At 32.7% G+C, this 19085-nt stretch overlaps 4 protein-coding genes across 4 annotated transcripts; 1 reads left to right on the forward strand and 3 right to left on the reverse strand.

Annotated features, from left to right (window-relative positions):
• Window positions 1-66: 66 nt before the first annotated feature.
• LOC126777368 (sister chromatid cohesion protein DCC1) lies at window positions 67-9000 on the reverse strand. The gene is made up of 5 exons (XM_050500406.1): window positions 8848-9000; window positions 2869-3059; window positions 1076-1884; window positions 420-583; window positions 67-194 (listed from the first exon to the last, which is right to left on the reverse strand). The coding sequence occupies exons 1-5, from the start codon at window positions 8856-8858 to the stop codon at window positions 89-91; spliced, it is 1281 nt and encodes a 426-aa protein (XP_050356363.1). The 5' UTR covers window positions 8859-9000; the 3' UTR covers window positions 67-88.
• LOC126777384 (mitochondrial import inner membrane translocase subunit Tim23) lies at window positions 3174-5165 on the forward strand. The gene is made up of 3 exons (XM_050500429.1): window positions 3174-3501; window positions 4302-4409; window positions 4683-5165. The coding sequence occupies exons 1-3, from the start codon at window positions 3288-3290 to the stop codon at window positions 4940-4942; spliced, it is 582 nt and encodes a 193-aa protein (XP_050356386.1). The 5' UTR covers window positions 3174-3287; the 3' UTR covers window positions 4943-5165.
• Window positions 6046-8768, reverse strand: LOC126777360 (protein DENND6A). Its single transcript, XM_050500391.1, has one exon. It carries the CDS (start codon window positions 8581-8583, stop codon window positions 6895-6897), a length of 1689 nt encoding a protein of 562 aa, XP_050356348.1. The 5' UTR covers window positions 8584-8768; the 3' UTR covers window positions 6046-6894.
• A 3971-nt stretch (window positions 9001-12971) lies between the features above and the next one.
• Window positions 12972-19000, reverse strand: LOC126777369 (stromal membrane-associated protein 1-like). The gene is made up of 5 exons (XM_050500407.1): window positions 18817-19000; window positions 16821-16951; window positions 16301-16479; window positions 15046-15151; window positions 12972-14964 (listed from the first exon to the last, which is right to left on the reverse strand). Exons 1-5 carry the CDS (start codon window positions 18932-18934, stop codon window positions 14269-14271), a joined length of 1230 nt encoding a protein of 409 aa, XP_050356364.1. The 5' UTR covers window positions 18935-19000; the 3' UTR covers window positions 12972-14268.
• Window positions 19001-19085: the final 85 nt, after the last annotated feature.

Here is a 19085-nt window from a genome sequence, read left to right on the forward strand (position 1 = left end):
CAAGTATTAGATAAAACTTATAGGAAAATAAAACAATTCTGTTTTTCAAAAAATACTATATTTCTATCAAATTTGCAACAAATAAATATCATTTCATGTGTTTCGCTGAGAACACTCGGATGCCATCTTGGGTGGATGCGCGCGCATACTTCGTCAACAACGCGTTCACGTTTAATTTTTCTGTGGCGTACAATCTAAAAATCAAATTAAATACTTAATTAATCATCTCACTCAACCGGAGGACGTTTTGATTCGTGTGTACTTTAAAATTAATGATTATAATAGTCAATATTATATATAGTCTTGTCTCTTTATGGCAGTCCACGATCGCCTTCTATGAGTTTCGAGTTTCTTCTTACATCATCGGCGAGCATAGAAAAATTTATTTTACTATACATTTTTGAGAATGTAATACTTACTCAATGTATGGCGATATTTCGCTGACCGTCCATTTTGCTTTCGTTTGAAATAGAACTTTGAACCTTTGATTTATGTCCTCTGGCAAATCATTTTCCGAGAAACCCCATACAACTTGGGGGGTTGACGTTTTGTCTACTAAAGCAATGCCCGCTAACAAGTATTCCTGGAAGGGATAATTTAACAAAATGTATTATGACTAGCGCTATAAACATACTGTTTATCATTGAACTTAAAATTAAATACGTTATTAAGACAATTTTTTTATTTTGTTATAGGATGGCAGATGAGCAAATGGTCTGACGCTAAGCTGTCACTTTTACCCAAACGTTTGCAAAAAAGAAGTAAAATCCCACTCTTTCCACCAACATTGCGCAATCTATAACTATGATGTTTTGCCCCTTATGCTCGTAATCATACTCGCTACCATCACCATTCAACCTTGAAACTGGGTATAATACAAAGTGTTAAGTTTTACTGTTGGGATAATTGAAGGAACCAATTCAGGAATAACATATACCAACGAACGAACAATACAAAGTCTTATCACTGGACTTACGAGTACCGTCAAAGTCAAAGCCTGATTTAGGGTAGGGAATCTGAGGCTACTAGGCTATTTATTTATATACTATATTTTTGTACAATAATAAAATCTTACGTCCGTCGTCATCCCTTCCGGCACGGAGTCCCTCCAAGCTTGCAAGAATTCAACTAAATTGAATTTTCCCGCACTTTTCAGCAACACTCTCGCCAAGAACTTACAAACTTTATTTTCTTTATATCGATAGTACTGTATTCCATCCTCCATGACAGACTCCTCTGTGTAAGACATGAACATTGATTCCAATATACACCCTGGAACGAGATCTTTCAAGCTCTCCAATGTTACTTCCTTCGATATCTTATCCAATGACCAGGAATTTTCATCGATTAAATCCAACATGTAGGAAAGGACCCGAAATTCGTAATCGAATTCTAATAATCGATAATGTTCATCGATTTTAATCGCCTGAATCTTTACTAGCTCTTCGTTTAACTCATCTCTGGATGATTGTACTTGATCAAAAATCGCATCATAATTTAGCAACTTCGATTTATCAACCGAGTATTCTAGTTCAGATCCTCGATATTTCGTTGGTTCCAGAAGTTTTCTTAATTTCGATAAACGAGGTTTGCAAGGCTTCAGCTCATAATAGGTAAAGAATGTATCTACTATGTCCTTAAAAACGATGTTTCTGGGTAATTGCTCTTCATCGCATTCGGTAGATTTGTTTAAGCTGGTATTTGATCTTTCGAATGATGAATCAGAGTCGACTTCCATGGAATTGTTAGCGCTAGTTTCATCTAGGCCTGTTGAAGCAGCGAACAGCAAATCGGGTACTAATAGCAAGCTGTTCGAAGTCTCAGCTTCTTTAATGTCGTATGTTTTATTACTCGTACATAAGACGGCATTTTCATCAGTATCGCCTAGGATATAAGACCAATTATTCATTAAAGCAAAAATAAAGTTATACTGTAATAATAAATATTTACTGGTGGTAGAGCTTTGTGTAAGCTCGTCTGGGTAGGTACCACCCACTCATCAGATATTCTACCGCAAAACAGCAGTACTTGGTATTGTTGTGTTCCGGTTTGAAGGGTGAGTGAGCCTGTGTAATTACAGGCACAAGGGATCTTAGTTTTCTCAATGTTGGTGGCGCATTGGTGATGTAAGCGATGGTTAACATTTCTTACAATGCCAACGTCTATGGGCGTTGGTGACCTAAGTGGTCACCAACGCCACCATCATCAGGTGGCCCATATGCTCGTCCGCCTTCCTATTCTATAAAAAAAGACACTCAGTAACTAGTGGTAAGTAGTTGCGCAAACCCATATGTGTAGGTACATTGATTCTCATCAAGTTGAACCCATCCAGTTATTCATATTGTAAAATTAATATAGTAATGATACGTGAGTGTTTTGCAAGTGATGAAAATGTTCCCTTGATTATCAAGTGGACCCACTGCGTAAGACATAATATTTACGAGCAATATAAATATTATATATTACGTGTGTGCGCAAACACAGTGTACCCTTTATATGCGTCATACTCATAATCCGATGGAATGGGAAATCTAACACGACAGGAGAATTCAGGCTGTGTTGCGCGCTTGCCAAGGCTACAGAGAAATTCTTATGAGTGAGATATATTGATCCGACCCGAGATTTGAACCCAGTACCTCAGGATCGTCAGCCTTATACTACTACTATATAGGATCATTAGGCACTAGACCAAATAGTTATTTTTTTGCAAAAATATTTAGACTGCAATCAAGTTTTTCCAGTGTCACAAATATTTTATCGTATTTACGTAAACATATAAATAATTACAAGTACCATTTCATAATATACTTATGAAAGTATAAACAAAACAAGGTTTAAAGAAAAATTATTTAAACATTCATTAATTACCTTTAAATATTAATTGGTTTCCTGCTTCGATTTCCTTCAGTAAATTGTCATCTAAAAGCATTAGTCTTAAATTATGATTTTGTTGATCAGGACTTGGAAATCGTAATATCTGCGTAGTTTCTGTTAATTCGGATTCGTGTAGTTTTGCTGTTTTTATAACTTTCCTAACGTCATCTGAAGTTCTTTCTTCACTAAAACAAAGTGTTATATTAATTATATCATATGGCAATATTTTTATCTCTGAAATTAGTTAGTCTTTTGTTATTTTTTTAGCTGTGGTAAAGATATGTCAGTGTGTTCATAACTTCACAATGACAATTCGTACGACATTTCGAATTTGACCCTTGTAAATTCGCTGCGTGATTGCAGTATCACGATCATTAGTTTTAGTATAGCCAATTTAGTGTACAGAAACGAAAATGTCGTTATTTAGTGATATAATACCGATAAATAAAAATGAGGAGAAGAAGCCAACCAGCGCGAACCTCTCGCCGTACCTTAACTTCGACCCACACTACATACCGAAAATGCAACCAGAATTCCTATATCCTGATGAGAGCCACATGGCTTCGACTGCGAGACGATCGAATGTCGCATTACCCATAATCGGAATGTCCTTTATGTCAGGTTCAGGTAAACACATATTCACATACCTTTATATTCTGAAGTAACCTCTACTCCAAAAAATTTACGTAATGAAGAATATATCTATTCATGGCGTGAATATGTATATAAGTCGATTTGCAATATCCATTATAATTTAACATTATTCGCTTTAAGGTTTTGTAATTCATAGAATGAACAAAGGACTAGTTCTATATGCATTGCAATGTGAATTATGAAACTAATATTTATTAAAAATCAAAAGTGAGCGATAAAACATTATATATATAACATAGTTCTATTATACTTAACACCTGACATCCCCACAATAACACACGGGGGCAATTAGTATTTAATAAAAAAATCATTACAAGGTAAACAATGGATTGTCGCTACTACATAAATATGTTTACACAAATGATTAACACTACTGTGAAAATATTGCTGACAATAGTGTACACAATCTCAATATTATAAACTGCATAATAACCACCCATAAAGTCAATAATAAGCTTTTAGTTAGTAAAGTGCAATCTACAAGATATATATCTACTGGACATAGATATAAAGATGGCTTTTAAAAATATTTAATTAGAAAGTACATCAAATTATTTTTGCTGTTGTACTATTTATTTATGAGTGAAAAATTATGAACAAATATATGTTAATATGTAATTATTGTTTGTCAGTTGTATGTCACAAAATTAGCATTTTACTGTTACTCATAGTTAGAAATATCTTTTTCTTTCTTTAAATGAATAAATAAACATGGTACAGATTTTTAAATAATGATAAGACATCTGTTTACGATAAAAGTATTTAAATTTCAGGTTTAGGGGGTATGGCTGGTCTCTACAAAGGATTGAGAGCAACAACACTGGCAGGACAAACAGGCAAAGTTCGCAGGACACAATTAATTAACTACGTAATGAAACAAGGTCAGTATTGATAACACAATTTACTTATTTTGATCTTGAAATTTTGTCTGAATCAATATTTAAATATTATATTTTTTATTAGTTGTAAATTAATTAGAAATAAATTATGATATGCACTATTAATTTTTCTTTATAAAAACAATATTTATAAACAAATCTGTATGAAATGTTAAATGCCTTTTGGATTTTATTATATTTACCCCTAAAAGTTAAAACCTAAACAACTCAGGAAGAATTTATTTATGTATTGATAAACATTATCATTATTTACAGGGACAACAACTGGTTGTACTTTAGGTATCCTTGCATCATTTTATTCAAGTATTGCCCTCGGAGTTACTTGGCTCCGTGATAAAGAAGACACAGCCAACACATTCATTGCTGCAACGGCTACTGGAATTCTGTACAAAAGCACAGCTGGTCTCCGCTCAATGGGCTTAGGTGCAGCTGCCGGAATAACCCTTGCGGGACTATATACCCTTATAACTGATAATGATAATATATGGAGTAAAGCAAGATATATCAGAATGTGAAACTGCCTTTTAGTCATGTAAATAATAGACTTAATTGTTATGTTATGCAGTCAGCACCGTGAGATGCCAGCTTTCAAGTGTATGTAGGATTTATTTATGCCATGTCCTGTTCACTTGTTTAGTCTAGTGCATCTGGAATGTTATCCTGACCGGTTTTGAGTTCTATATCGAGTCAGGAGTCAATCCAAGCCATAAATAAATAAAACAATTTGTTTGAAAATATTATAGTTTAATTTTTAATCTACATTGTCTATATTTACATTTCCTTATAAGTGCATTCTGGGAAAGAATTCTGTGTAATTACAACATAGGTTAAAAATATATTCTATGTAAATTATCTTCTAAAATGGAATAAGAGAATTATCACGATGGGATATGTTACAAATAAAGAGAAATGATTTCAATTTTACAAACACAAGGTTGAGCAAGTATTGAAATAAAAAAATCCATTATGTTATACTAACAACATTCACACAGCTAAATCAAAAATAAGCTATGTTAAATTTTACGTGAGTGAGATAAAGAAAATAAATTTACTTCACAGAATCGTGATTTAGTATGTAGTTTAAAATGTATGAGGAAAAAATTTGGCACCAATTATAAATTATTTAAGCAGTTCAATCAGTCCGATATGTTATAGTAACTATTTGCAAATTTGATAAGCCACAGATCATACAATCATTATATAATCCAAAACATAAATAACATAAAGAAGCAAGATTAGGTTTATCATTATTTCTTGTTATTTATCTCTACATTATAACTACTTTAAAATTTGGATGGATTTCATACTAAATATTTTAGACGTTTCAAAGAGATTCCAAAGGTTATCATAATAACAACAAATTAATTTAAAAAAAAAAAGCTTAACAACATGGTTATAAATGATATTTTAAAATTATAATAATTATTAACTTAAAAAGAATAAGTATATTTTCAATACTTACAATACACACAATAAATCATACTCAAATACATTTTAACAGTTAATTTTTATATATATGATTATTGTGGTACTCGAGTTTAGTTTCTTTATTAACAATTTTACATTTCGTAATGAAGCAATTTTCTTCAAGTTGAACATAAAATTTGATTTATTCAACATAGTAATTTCTGTTTGTATTCTTTTTACAATGAAAAGCAAAGCTTATTTAAATTTTCTGATATTTTTAGTTTTCTTAATATTCTAATTTCGATCTGATAGCTACTAGTTTTAACATGGAACAATGAAATTGACATTGGAATTATTTATTATCCGGTGTTGTTATGATAACAACTGATAAGAGATCAAATGATCACCAAGGAACTTGAAATAAACCATACATGGATAATACATATATATCTTGACCATATTGCCTTATAAAAAAGAAGTGCTAATTTAGAACCAGTGCTCTATAACAATATCAATATTGTATACTTAAAACTTTTGCAGCATATATTATGCATTATATATATCATATTATGGTTTTAGTACAATTACTATTTATTTTACTCATTGTCCGTTACAGCTGTAGTGAAAAGAGTTGATTTGAACTCTGAACCATTGAGCAAAATAAACAAGGGGTTGCTCGCAGATAAAACCCCATATGTAATATTTAAAATTCACTAATCAATCAATAAAATGTAAAGTGATATCCATACATTTTTACAATTAAAAATATTACAACTAATTATTTTTAACTAAAATTATAGCACACTCATCAACGAGGAGTAATAAGCATATAAATATTAATTTAACTGGTACGACTGATAAATATTAGGAAGATATTGATTGTAGTTGTTTAAAAAATAGCTCTGTGTTAAGTTAACTATGTGTAAGAAAATAAACTATTTTCTTAATAATTTGGCTGAATATATTACACACAAGCAACAGTCCTATAATAAGTATTCTTCAACTGAATTTTGCAGTCGATGCTACAACCTCTCAGCCCTGAGGTGCAGCAGTCTGTATGTCACGATGCTGCATTTAAAATAGACTTCATATCTTCTGGCAGGATACAGTTTAAGTCTTCCAAACGCCTTGCTAACAAAGTCCGTGTATTGTCAGCCACAGGAGGGTCACTCTTCAAAACTTCCCGTAGCTTTAAAACCATATCTACAATTTCCACCTCTTTTTTACCAACTGACCATTTCTTGAGATCACTTTCGGCCAATGCTTCTAGTTGTAATGCATGCAACTTATTTGTCAAATTGTTATGACGTTCATGGAACCATGCACTAAAATTAGGTGTCTTGAAAAAGTTTCTATACAAACCAATCCAATCACCTTTAATCCCTGTTGTCAAATGAGGTCCAGCTTGTTGGAGTGTGGCAAAGAAATCTTCAGGATTAAAGGGATTTGGGATAGGTGGTGCTCGGAAGGGTGATATATTTTTCTGTAATGGCATCAATGATGCCATATATCTTTCTAATGGAATCATAAAACTTTGGGTCAACTCTAATAAATGTCTCTTTACCATTGCAGTCTGTACTTCTGATGGACGATCAGTCCTAATTCCATTATGAAGTTTTTTGATTATAGATTTATCTTTTTCTAAAAATGGTTTGTACTGAGTATAAACCCCTGGAGCTGTGTCCAAGTTTTTCATATTGCCTACTTTCCTCAACTTAGTCTTAATGGAAGTTGTGTCACTTAATTTGATAGTGTGAGGCCAATGTTGCAATGTTTTTGTAAAGAATGGATTTGTAACACCTAATATTACGCAAGGTGGGTTAAATTGCTTACGAGTGAATTCTTTAAATTCACTATCATGTATTGTGAAATATGGTCTGTATTCTGCAGAATATGGCAAAGGTTGAATGAGGTATGTCAAAGCTTGTACCAAGGCTGAACATTCTGTCGGTGAACTTGCCATGACGACTATAGGCTCCGCTGTTAAAACAAGCTCCCATAATAAATGTAGGTGTGATATTAAACTAGACAGCGCATCGAAAACATTAACATCCTGAATTGATACCACTATGTGTGGTACATTCGGGGAATGCACTTGCTTAATGATATCTGACCTTGAAACTTTTCCAGTTTGTTGATTAGGTATATATGACTGAAAAACACTTCCTAACACAGGCAATAGAGTATTCTGACCGGCTTCAAGTATCGGCCACCTATTTATATCATGGCAAGCGGCCTCCAAACTCCTCTCACCATCTTCAAAGTGTTTTGGTGCTATTAATTGAATAACCTTGTAAAATAAATTTATGAATGGCAACCGCGTTAGTAATATGATACTTTTCTGGAAATATCCTCTTGGCAATGATGGATCTTTTACTTGACGGAAATATACGAAGCCCCAGTAATGCGTTGAATCAGCCCGAAGCGTTGGCACACTTTCCTCATTATAACATAATTGCTGTCGCGTAAGAGGTGCACCGGAACGCAATTTCACGTGGAACTGGGTGTCTCCCATACAACCAGAATTCGAATCGGGAAAGGCTAAATAACAAATATTACATTTCTCTTGATCTGTCAATTTCACGCCCGGGGGATAAACGCTTTCCATTGCCTGTCCTAATTCCAAATCGAATGTTACAACACAAATGCAATGAAGCCAATCGGAAAACCTGCTCCATTTCGCATTAAACTCCCGTTCTTCCAATGTCGTAATGTCACTGCACGCATAACTTTCCAGACCACAAGCCATTGTTGTTTATTATTCTTTAAACATTTTGAACGAATTCTTACGTACGAGATTAGTTAATAAAAAAAATATTTACTTGTTAATAACATTGTTTATATTGACGTAAGTGTGTTTTTGTCAACAGCACATAAAAATTAAAATACAAGAATTAAAAGATCTTTAGCGACAACAGCTGTTCCGTCAACATGGCCTCGCGCGCCAAAACTGAACTAAAATCTAAGTAGACTTATGAAAGAGAGTTTAATTAAAATGTTTTTCGTATCTTACCTAGTCTCCATCACTAAATATATATTATAGATTAAAATATTATTTTTCTTCCTTAAAACAAAGTGAAAACATTAACACTAAGCTATAAAAACAGTATAAAAAGTTATTATTAATTGCTACAAAACTTAAAAGCAAAACACTTCATACTCATTTGGGCAATTACGTTCCATTTTACACTCTATAAAATTGAATAGACATAAGCATAGTACAAAATGATTATTAATTTTATGTTTACTATGTATTAATATTGCATTCTATGAGTAAGTTATATTGTACAAATAAACAAAAACAATGGTATGCATTGCTTTTTGCAGTTGTTGGATTTTTGTTAATACCACAAAAAGGCAAAACGATACCATGGATTTAAATGAGAAAATTATAATTACTGAATGGAAATCAGACGACATTGGAATATTTGCTAATGAATATTTGAATTATTTATATCGAAGGATGGATTTGCTTGCTTAATTTATATTTTTTAGGTAAACGAGCACATGGGTCTCCTGATGGTACCGTTGTTCGTGAGTCGCTAACCATGGGATTGATAGCACTTCACTAAGCCTTTAAAGCATTCAATATTGTTGTTTGGAGGTAGACTATCAAGTCTTTTTACTCTTTGACGTAGCACAATGATCATCAACGCACTTTTAATAATAAAGAATGGGTTGCTCCTAAATTTGAAAATAAATAAAAGATATACTGACTATGGGCATTATATTTATTTGAAAATCAAATACAGATTTGAAATGCCAATATGACATGTGACCAAACTAATTAAAATATATTTTACATGTAATTACATTTCAACTAAACACATCAAACTTGGATTTTTAATAGCAAATGTATTGAAGCTTGAAATAACTTCAACATTTTCAGTCATTGCAACACTTTGTGGTGTATTTTATAAATCATAGATTTCATTATCTAAATGCGAATAGCATCAAATATTATATTTTAACACTATGTTTCTAGTACTTTCAACTTTAATCAATGATTTCTTAAGTTTACAGAAAATATGGCGGCCTTTTTTACAATACAAAAACAAAATTGTTAGTTAAAAACTGAGTGCTCGATAAAAAAAAATATACCTACAATTGTTTTCAACTAAATATCTAGTTAAGCACATACCAAAAAAAAAACTGTTACAATACAATAGGACTAAACCAAAAATACGATTCGAAGTCACAATTCGGAAATGTGCGAGCTCGCACGACGCTTTGCGAGGACTTGCGAATTGATTCGGACCTATGTCATGCGTATATATTCACCCCAACCCCGTAGTTATTCACGTCTCAGCTCCGTGTTGCGAATTCGTATCCTGCCGAATCGCAGTTTTATGTTTTGACACGCTATACCAAGGTGGGAACATTTTTAATTAGGATGTACAACTTTATCGTAGCATTTTTATTTAACTAACATTTCCAATTATAAAAGAAAAATACAAAACGCGCATTTTAGGATAACTTATAGATAAGGTACGGCAGCAGAGATATTAGTGTCGTCAGAACATCTTCAGTAATATCTCTCAAGACGTCTTAAGACGAACTAAACATTTGTACCCCAAACAAAATTTTAATTAACCGTCACATTCTAACGGAGCGTATCCTTGCAAAAATGTCTTACAATCTTCTAAGGAAAAAAAAATATAGCAAATTTTACGCGAATTTCAAGGCGATTCTGAATAGGATTTCACGTTCGACTCGGCTGTAACTTTACTTGAATAAAAACGGCATTTGTGTCAGTGAACTTTATACTATAGAGCAATTTGATTTTTTCAAGCTTATTACGAATCTTTTTATACATATATTATATTGTTCTATTTATTTTACTCGAATAATATACAATGAAATCGAATAAGTAACAAATCACCAATTTCGCTATAATTATTTTGAATCTATATTTATATCAGTATAAATGACAACGGCTATCTATAGAAACCATAGACAAAAACTTAGAACAACATTAAAGGAATGTGCCCAATTGTATTTTTCTAAACTTATCGCAAACATTCGAAATTCAAAATCGAATATGAAAGAGGTGTGCGATATAGAATTCCAACAATATCAGTTCTAAAGCATGAATAGATACATCTTCTAATGTTGCAAAATTGTATTATTCGGCCTCATACCGAAAATTCGCTCAGTTGCGTGCCGAATAGTAGTTTATTACTCGATATTCGTGTCAAAAATTAATCGATCACGCCGAATACCGAACAGTAACCGAATATTCGTTGCAACTCTTAACATTTTCCTAAAATATCTTAACTAAAGTCGACAAATCCAACCTTATTACAATTAACTTTAATACGCAAAGTAAATATATTCTACAAAGTTACAAAGTAATATTAAGCATCATGCAAATGAGTAACGTTAAATATTTCTCGGATTTTAATACAATTATTATTGTCCCTGATCAAGAATTGTAAGATTTATTGATACCGAATTACATTCAGCCCTCCCCTTTCCCACTGGTGGGCATAGACAGCTCTTGTTGAGAATAAGTTTAAGAGATTTGTCCACATCTTACTGGCGGAAATTCATCTGGGACATGGAGATTTCTACCAGATGTTTTCCTTCAGCACCAAGTACAAAATTAATGACACACAAAATAACCAATCGATTACTCAGTGGATTGAACCGGTTTGAACCAGATGTTCTATCACACTTCTATCAACCAGACCGACACAGCTTACTAATCTGACTCGCCACGTCCTATCTTGCTGCTGCAGAGAGTTAGCTGAATGAAGACACTGTATTGATTATTTTAAAACAACGCTAAAATATATTTTGGAATTTATAAAATTACTTAAATAATTACTCATTGAATAATCGCAAACAACATAAGGGTCCGTTCACACAGACCGGCTCGGAGAGGAGAGCAGATTTTTATCACGTTGGAAACAGTGTTTTGAGTGATTGTAGTAAAGTTTATTTTTGCATTTGCACCTTTTTTGTCATTAAAAATGCCTGAACGCGCTTCGTGTGAAGTAATAAAAGGAGCCGACCGGCTCCGCTTGCGTGCTCTTTCTCGCTCGCACCCGCTTTCAGATCTCTTCCAGCCGGTCGATGTGAAATAGTTGGCGGCTCCGCTCCGGCCAATTCCAAGCGTATACGACCCGGTCTGTGTGAAAAGAAAAAAGCAGGCCGATGCTCTCCGAGCCGGTCTGTGTGAACGGACCCTAACACTACTTGTGTCTCAACAGTGCAAGATAATACTAAAAAAAAAAACGTGTAAAGTCGTAATTAAAAAAATAATTTCTATAATTGTATATACGGAAAAAAAAATAGGTTTTTTTTTTTCATAATAATTGGACAATAAATATACGAATAGAATGAATTAAATTCAAATAGAATGAATTATATAAACCGAGATACTATAAAATCTATATATAAATTAATTTCTAATCAAGATTCCAAAGAAATGAAATAAGAATTAATACATTAGTGTAAAGTATGTAAGAAATCGTTTAGACAAATACATATATATTTAATATAAGACAAATTCAATTATATTTTCATATAATATCCCAAGTATAGCCTATTGCAATCATGAGTGGAACAAAGATATTGAAATAAAATTATGGAATTGTGAACAAATTGATTACGAAATTCAGCAAAGATGTTATCAGAGCTTCGAAAGTCAAAATGAAAGTGGATATATGTAATTATATAAGGATATATTAGTCAAGAACTGTTTGTAGAGCATAATATAGCAGAGCTATTAGCAAATTTTACTGATGGTAGGGCTTTGTGCAAGCTCGTCTGGGTAGGTACCACCCACTCATCAGATATTCTACCGCAAAACAGCAATACTTGATATTGTTGTGTTCCGGTTTGAAGGGTGAGTGAGCCAGTGTAATTACAGGCACAAGGGACATAAAATCTTAGTTCCCAAGGTTGGTGGCGCATTGGCTATAAGCGATGGTTGGCATTTCTTACAATGTCAACCATGCCAATGTCTAAGGGCGTTTGGTGACTACTTACCATCAGGTGGCCCATATGCTCGTCCACCTTCCTATTCTTTTAAAAAAAAAAAAACACCTTTTATAATGTATAAATCTAAGGCTTGCTTATCACAACTCATTAGATTGAAATAGGCTATCTATATATATATATATATATATATATATATATATATATGTTTACATATTTCTCTCGGTGCTTAAAATAACTTAAATATTATCACCAGTTATACACGAAGGTAGCTATAATAAATTATATATATGTATAAAATAAAATATAAGTCCCTTGACATGAGAGAACGCGTTCCAACATTGTTATTAACGAACTTTTCACGGTATAATAAACATTTTCAGTATTACAATTGAATTTGTACAATTCATAAAAAACAGTTGGCGATTTCAGGCAAACATCATAATATATATGTAAATAATATTGAATGACCAACTTACTATTAAATATGAAATGAGAAGCATTTTAATAGTATATTAAAAACAAACTTAATATATTTATGATATAATAAATAACCAAATTGCAGTTTCTGAAACACTCATTAAAATCAGATAAATTCAATTCAGTTGTGAAACCCGGGCACAGATTATTTTACGAACGAGATTGACCGGTGTCGACGACACAACATCATCGATTTTAAATTTGGAGAACAATCATTTGACCAATAATTTATATTAATTCAATCTAAACGTTCATTGGTCGATAGCAGATGACGCTATCAGCGACTAATGAAACGGCGGTAATTTGGACAGATTACATCTGAATTTGCTTCATTTCAGAAATTTACATTTAGTAAAAACCGGTAAAAATATTCGGCTTTACTTAACTACAAACGTTGGTCAGCGAGTGATTAGTCGAACAATGCTGTCTTCTTCTTTCACATCTCAAATCAATAATGACAGACAGAGCCAAATCGACGTTTAACTAAACAGTCGCTTAGCAACATTTATAAGTAAGGCCGTTCATTTAGTATTATTACTCTTTGTTTATGTTTTGTACAAATTTAATTGAAGTGAATAATAATTAAATATCACACTATTAAAATAACGCTAGTGAGAGTCTTTATCTTGCTCTTTTTTAGAAAATTTACTAAACACATTACATGTTATGAAATGAAGACAGCATACACATTTTTTAAACAAAATTGTACAAAATTTTATGTATATCAGTTATTACTCATACAATGTAATACTTCATTCAACAAGAAAAGTTTTTAACATTATGATAATACTTTACACATATTCATTTAAAAACACAGTATGTATGTCTTACACTCATATTTTCACAATCATCCGCACCCTGGATTTATTTAGATTTATAACATTTTAAAGGATATTGAACATTGTATCATAACCCATTCCGTGAATATCAACCGTGACAGTATAAACGCTCGATTACGTTATCTATAATGCACAACGAAATATAAACCTCGGATATATTTCTTGTAATCTTATTGCCATGTTGTATTGCTCGCAACGTTCGGGTTCGGTGGGAAAGCATTAGGGAAATTCTGTCCTAAGTTAAGACCACTAAATTGTTGAGGTAAATGTTGAGTCGGTTGAGTGTTGAAAAATTGCTGATTTTGGGGGAAAGGTTGAACATTTTGTAGCGGCTGCTGTGGCATTTGACTCGGGAACGGCTGTTGGAATTGACTTGGCATCGGTTGAAATTGGTTGAATGTTTGCATTCCATTCGGCATTGCCATATTGTTGTAAGCCGGGGTTTGGTAGACTGTTCCAAATGGGTAACCACCGGGCTGAGCCTGTTGGACAGGATTGAATTGATTTGCTAAAGTGTTAGCCGGTGTTTGACTGTACAATGCCAAGATACTATCTTTCGTTAGTTTCGATTTCTCCTTCTCTGTTGGTGCTGCTTGTTTGAAGAAGTTTTCTTCCTCTGTTTTGAGATCAGGTTTCAGTTCTTCCGGTTTCGGTTCTGCTGGTTTCTCTTGTGGCGCTGAAAAGAAATTTGAAAAAATGTCGTCGTTGTTGGTCGGTTTCACCTCTGGTTTCACTGTGTCCAGTCCGAGTAGATCAGCTGATCCATTTGACGTTTTAGGGGTATCTGCTTGGTGGGTTGGTGTATTTCTGCCTAGTTTAGGACTTACTGATATAGGTTTTGGCAGACTCGGTATAACGTCAGATTTCTGAAAATAAGAAATTAGATAAATGTACAATGTATTCCATTTTTAATTTTTACTTTTTTATTATGTTTATACAATACATACGTTATACTTCTTGTCGGCAGATGGCGCTGGTAGAGGACCCAAGCCTGACGTTGTGGCCCTCTTTTTACGTTTTTGTTTCTCTAGTTCCTCGTCTATCTCTTTATCCCTGAAACAGTTACACATTAATATATAATAATGTTTAAATATGAGAGAATATTCATAACTAATAAGTTGCAACAATGAATAAATGTAACATTGTTTCTTTTTAAAGTTCTCTTCTACATTTCACTTAAAACACGTTTTTATATTTTTATTAGAAAACACTAATTCCTTATCTTTGTTTTAATTCATATAATAATAGACTCAAGCAATATCTTATTAATTATAATGAGAGCCGCATCCGATTGACTCAAGTGATCCCGAAGAAAGATCAGGGCATATATTATATATAGTATATGGTAATGAACAAATAAAAACCCAATGGTGACTGGTATACCGGACAGTGGAGCATTACTGCTTCGACCGTTACGACCACATTCGTTCTTTATGTGTGTATAGATAATGAAGTGTCTACAAGACGATTAGACACACGTATATAATATGACCCCCCCCCCAATCCCGCTTCATATGCCGAGCTTTTCATAGTGTCGTTATCATCATAATTTCGTTCGCTAATTGTTTTAAATTGACAATTGTTAAATCTTACTGTTTACTGCATTATATATATGTAAATTTACTAAACATTTTGAATGCATTAATTTACTTAAAATATTCAATATTTTTTTTCTATCCATACCCGAAAAAAGTCTGGCGTTAGTTTTGATAGTCATCTACACACATGCAGGTTTCCTCACGATGTTATCACTCAGCGCCGAGCACGAGATGAATCATTATAAACACAAATTAAGCACATGAAAATTCAAGTGCTTACACGGGATTGAACTCGCAGTCTTCGGTTAAGATTCACGTATTCTAGCCACCGAGACATCTCGATGCGTATATACTTTATTTTACACTATCTATCTAACATAATACACCGAACACCTCTTTTGAATTCGCATGGATGGTGATGGCGATGGTTGTGAAATTCCGATCGATTTTCACCACCATCGATGGTCATTCTCAAGGCCATTAGCCAGTAGTGTGCAGAAATACTTGTTTACGCATATGTATGCAACATATGCGTAAACAAGTATCAGTGACAACTTCCCCTTCATAAGGCAAAGTTAACCAGTAGACAGACGAGTTCATTATACTTATACACACGGCTAATCAACAATTTTTTTACTATTTTCAGTTTAAAGCAAATTCTCACCAGTTAAGTTTCGGCATAGTAGGCGGAACCCATTCCTTGGCTATGTACTTTTTCTGCTCGTACTTGGCTCTGATGAATGCTTCTAAGGCGTTATCGTTCTGTGGCCGTCGGAAGGAATCAGGTAAATTAGCTTCGTAGACGGCGCGAGCGCGGGAGTTGCCCATTTGTTGGAGATATACCTGAAAATAATTGCATTTTATTGATTGCATCCGTACCAGATTCACATAATTTCAAATCTACGGCCGTATGAATGGTGAAAGCCTCAGGAGTGGTTTTTACTTTACGCAGTGACATTGTCTATGGGCGTAGTTGACCACTTACTATTTACATGAAACATTGGCTCGTGTGCATTTGTAATAAATAATTAAATAATATTTTTTTTGTGAATCTGTTGGGACGGTAATTTTTTAAATTTATTTTTTTCACCATACCAAACAACCTACAGAAAATTTCCATTTCGATTTTCTATATAGAAAAACCATGTCCCCAAAATTTGTACAAGAGTAATTAAATAACATACCACTTGTTCAGCGGTCCATGAGTCGAGGTTGACACTTTTCACCTTCGAGATGTGCACGCCGAGGTTACGGTGGATACCAGCACAGCGGATGCAGAGAAATATACCAAGATTCCATGATGCCCACCGAGGTCCTGTAACATGGAAATCATTTTATATTACTATTGTGTAGCATAAATGGTGGTAAAGCTTTGTTCACTTGGTAGAAGAGCTTTGTGCAAACTCGTCTGGATAGGTAGCAAATATTTAGTATTCTTGTGTTCTGGTTTGAAGGAACGGTAAGCCAGTGAAATTACAAGCACAAGGTTGGTGCATATGCAATGTAAGTTTATTGTCTTTTAATACTTTGTCTAGCAAGGTGGTCCGATAAAATCTAGCAAGCTATAATAATACACTAAATAATTCTGGACATTTTTTAACTAGCTTCCATGCTCACACAAGATTTGTAGTATATGAATCATTAATCTTACAAAGCAGTACAAAAATTACATCTATAATAATATTATAAATGCAAAAGTAACTGGCTGTCTTTTTGTTAGCACACAATTAAAGAACTGAAGCAATCATAATAAAATTTGACATTACTTAATATCAATGATATCTTACAGAACATTCTCAGAATATTTCCTTAAAATGATTATTAACTAATAACCTATACTAATGAACTATAATTAACATTTTCTTTGTAATACCTAACTGAAAAACTACTAAACCAATATACATAAATCTTATTCTATAAGATGAAGTGCATATCGGAGAAGGTTTTAGTAGATAATATGATTTTATAAGTCGCTTCTGTTTATTGATAACAAATCTAGATACAACTGGTTTTAGGCAGATCTAACAGGATGTAAGCTCATAGATAAAAATTATTTCATTACATAATAATATGCTTTATCTATTTATTATGAAAAAAATAGACAAAGGATATTTATTTTTCAAACAATAATAAATTTATAGAGAACTGAAGATTTTTTTTGCTTCAGTTTAGCTTAATCTACATTCTGAACCATTGTTAGACTGAAATATAATTTATACAGCAATGAAACGCAAACAAAATTTGGTAGACACTTTTTTACATTCAAATGCATAGAAAATATTATTTAATTTATTTCGTCCCTTACTTAGTAATCTTATTAAAAATGGAGTCAAAGTTAAATTAAGCGAAGCCTGATGTCATTAAGAGCTTAGCTTGACACTGACCCCTTCAAACAGGTATAACATACACAAAGGAAAGAAACCTTACCTTGCCAAATTTAGGTCATGTTTTTACCTAGACATCATTTAGCCAGGCTCATATTCACCTAGGCTTATATTCAGTTTTCAATAACATTATAAGTGTTATGCTTAAAAAAAGGGAATAAATAAATTCTTAAAATGTTATTGGCTGTTATGTAAATTTTGTTTTTGCATATATTATGCAACTGGTTAAGTTTCATGAACATCTTTGACATTTCTTTGCCTTACAGGATATTTAAGTTTAAAAAATAATTTTTAATGTAAAGTTTTAATTATTACTTCTTTTAATACAAATAAGAATTTATACAAAAGATAACAACTGTAGTTTATCTTTATTGTTATGATAACTAGAATTTAACAATTTCCTTTTTCAAATATGCAATTGATTTGTGTTATCTGATGTACTCTTGTATAATACATGTTTATTTATTTTAAGAAAATAACTACAATATTATTTAAAATCTCTTGCAATTATCGAAATAACAGAAGTGATTTCTTAGCTTGTTTAAAAAATGCACTAATAACTAAGCAAATTGGTATCGACAATCTTATATTTTAATTTGCAGATAGCGTGAGTCAATCTTATACAAATCAGAACGTAAAGGTTTTAGGACCTCGTTCACATGCGAATTTTATAATTGTTAAATATTCGTTTTGTAAATGAATCATTCTTTATGCTCTCGCTTAAAACTTGACCGTGAAAGCTAGTAAAGCTAGTATTAGGAAATAAAAAATATATATAAAAAAAGAATTCACTCACCCTTGGCGTCACAATCAACACAATATTTGTTGTCTTCATCTTTTAACAATTGTATTAATATATTCTGACATCGATCCTGAATCTGTTTGGCGCGATCTTTTTCACTTTTAGAAGTCATTTCAGTGAATAAACGATTGATAATTGGGAAAAAAGGGTGGATGTAAAATACTGCTTATTTGTAGAAGACTTGAAGACAGACCATAAAGCAAAAGTGACAGCCGTTTTTTAGTGATGAGGTGTATGATGAAGTGAAAATTAAAGGTTTCACA

Source organism: Nymphalis io, chromosome 22 (assembly GCF_905147045.1).
Source record: "Nymphalis io chromosome 22, ilAglIoxx1.1, whole genome shotgun sequence".
In the NCBI taxonomy this organism is placed as follows: domain Eukaryota; kingdom Metazoa; phylum Arthropoda; class Insecta; order Lepidoptera; family Nymphalidae; genus Nymphalis; species Nymphalis io.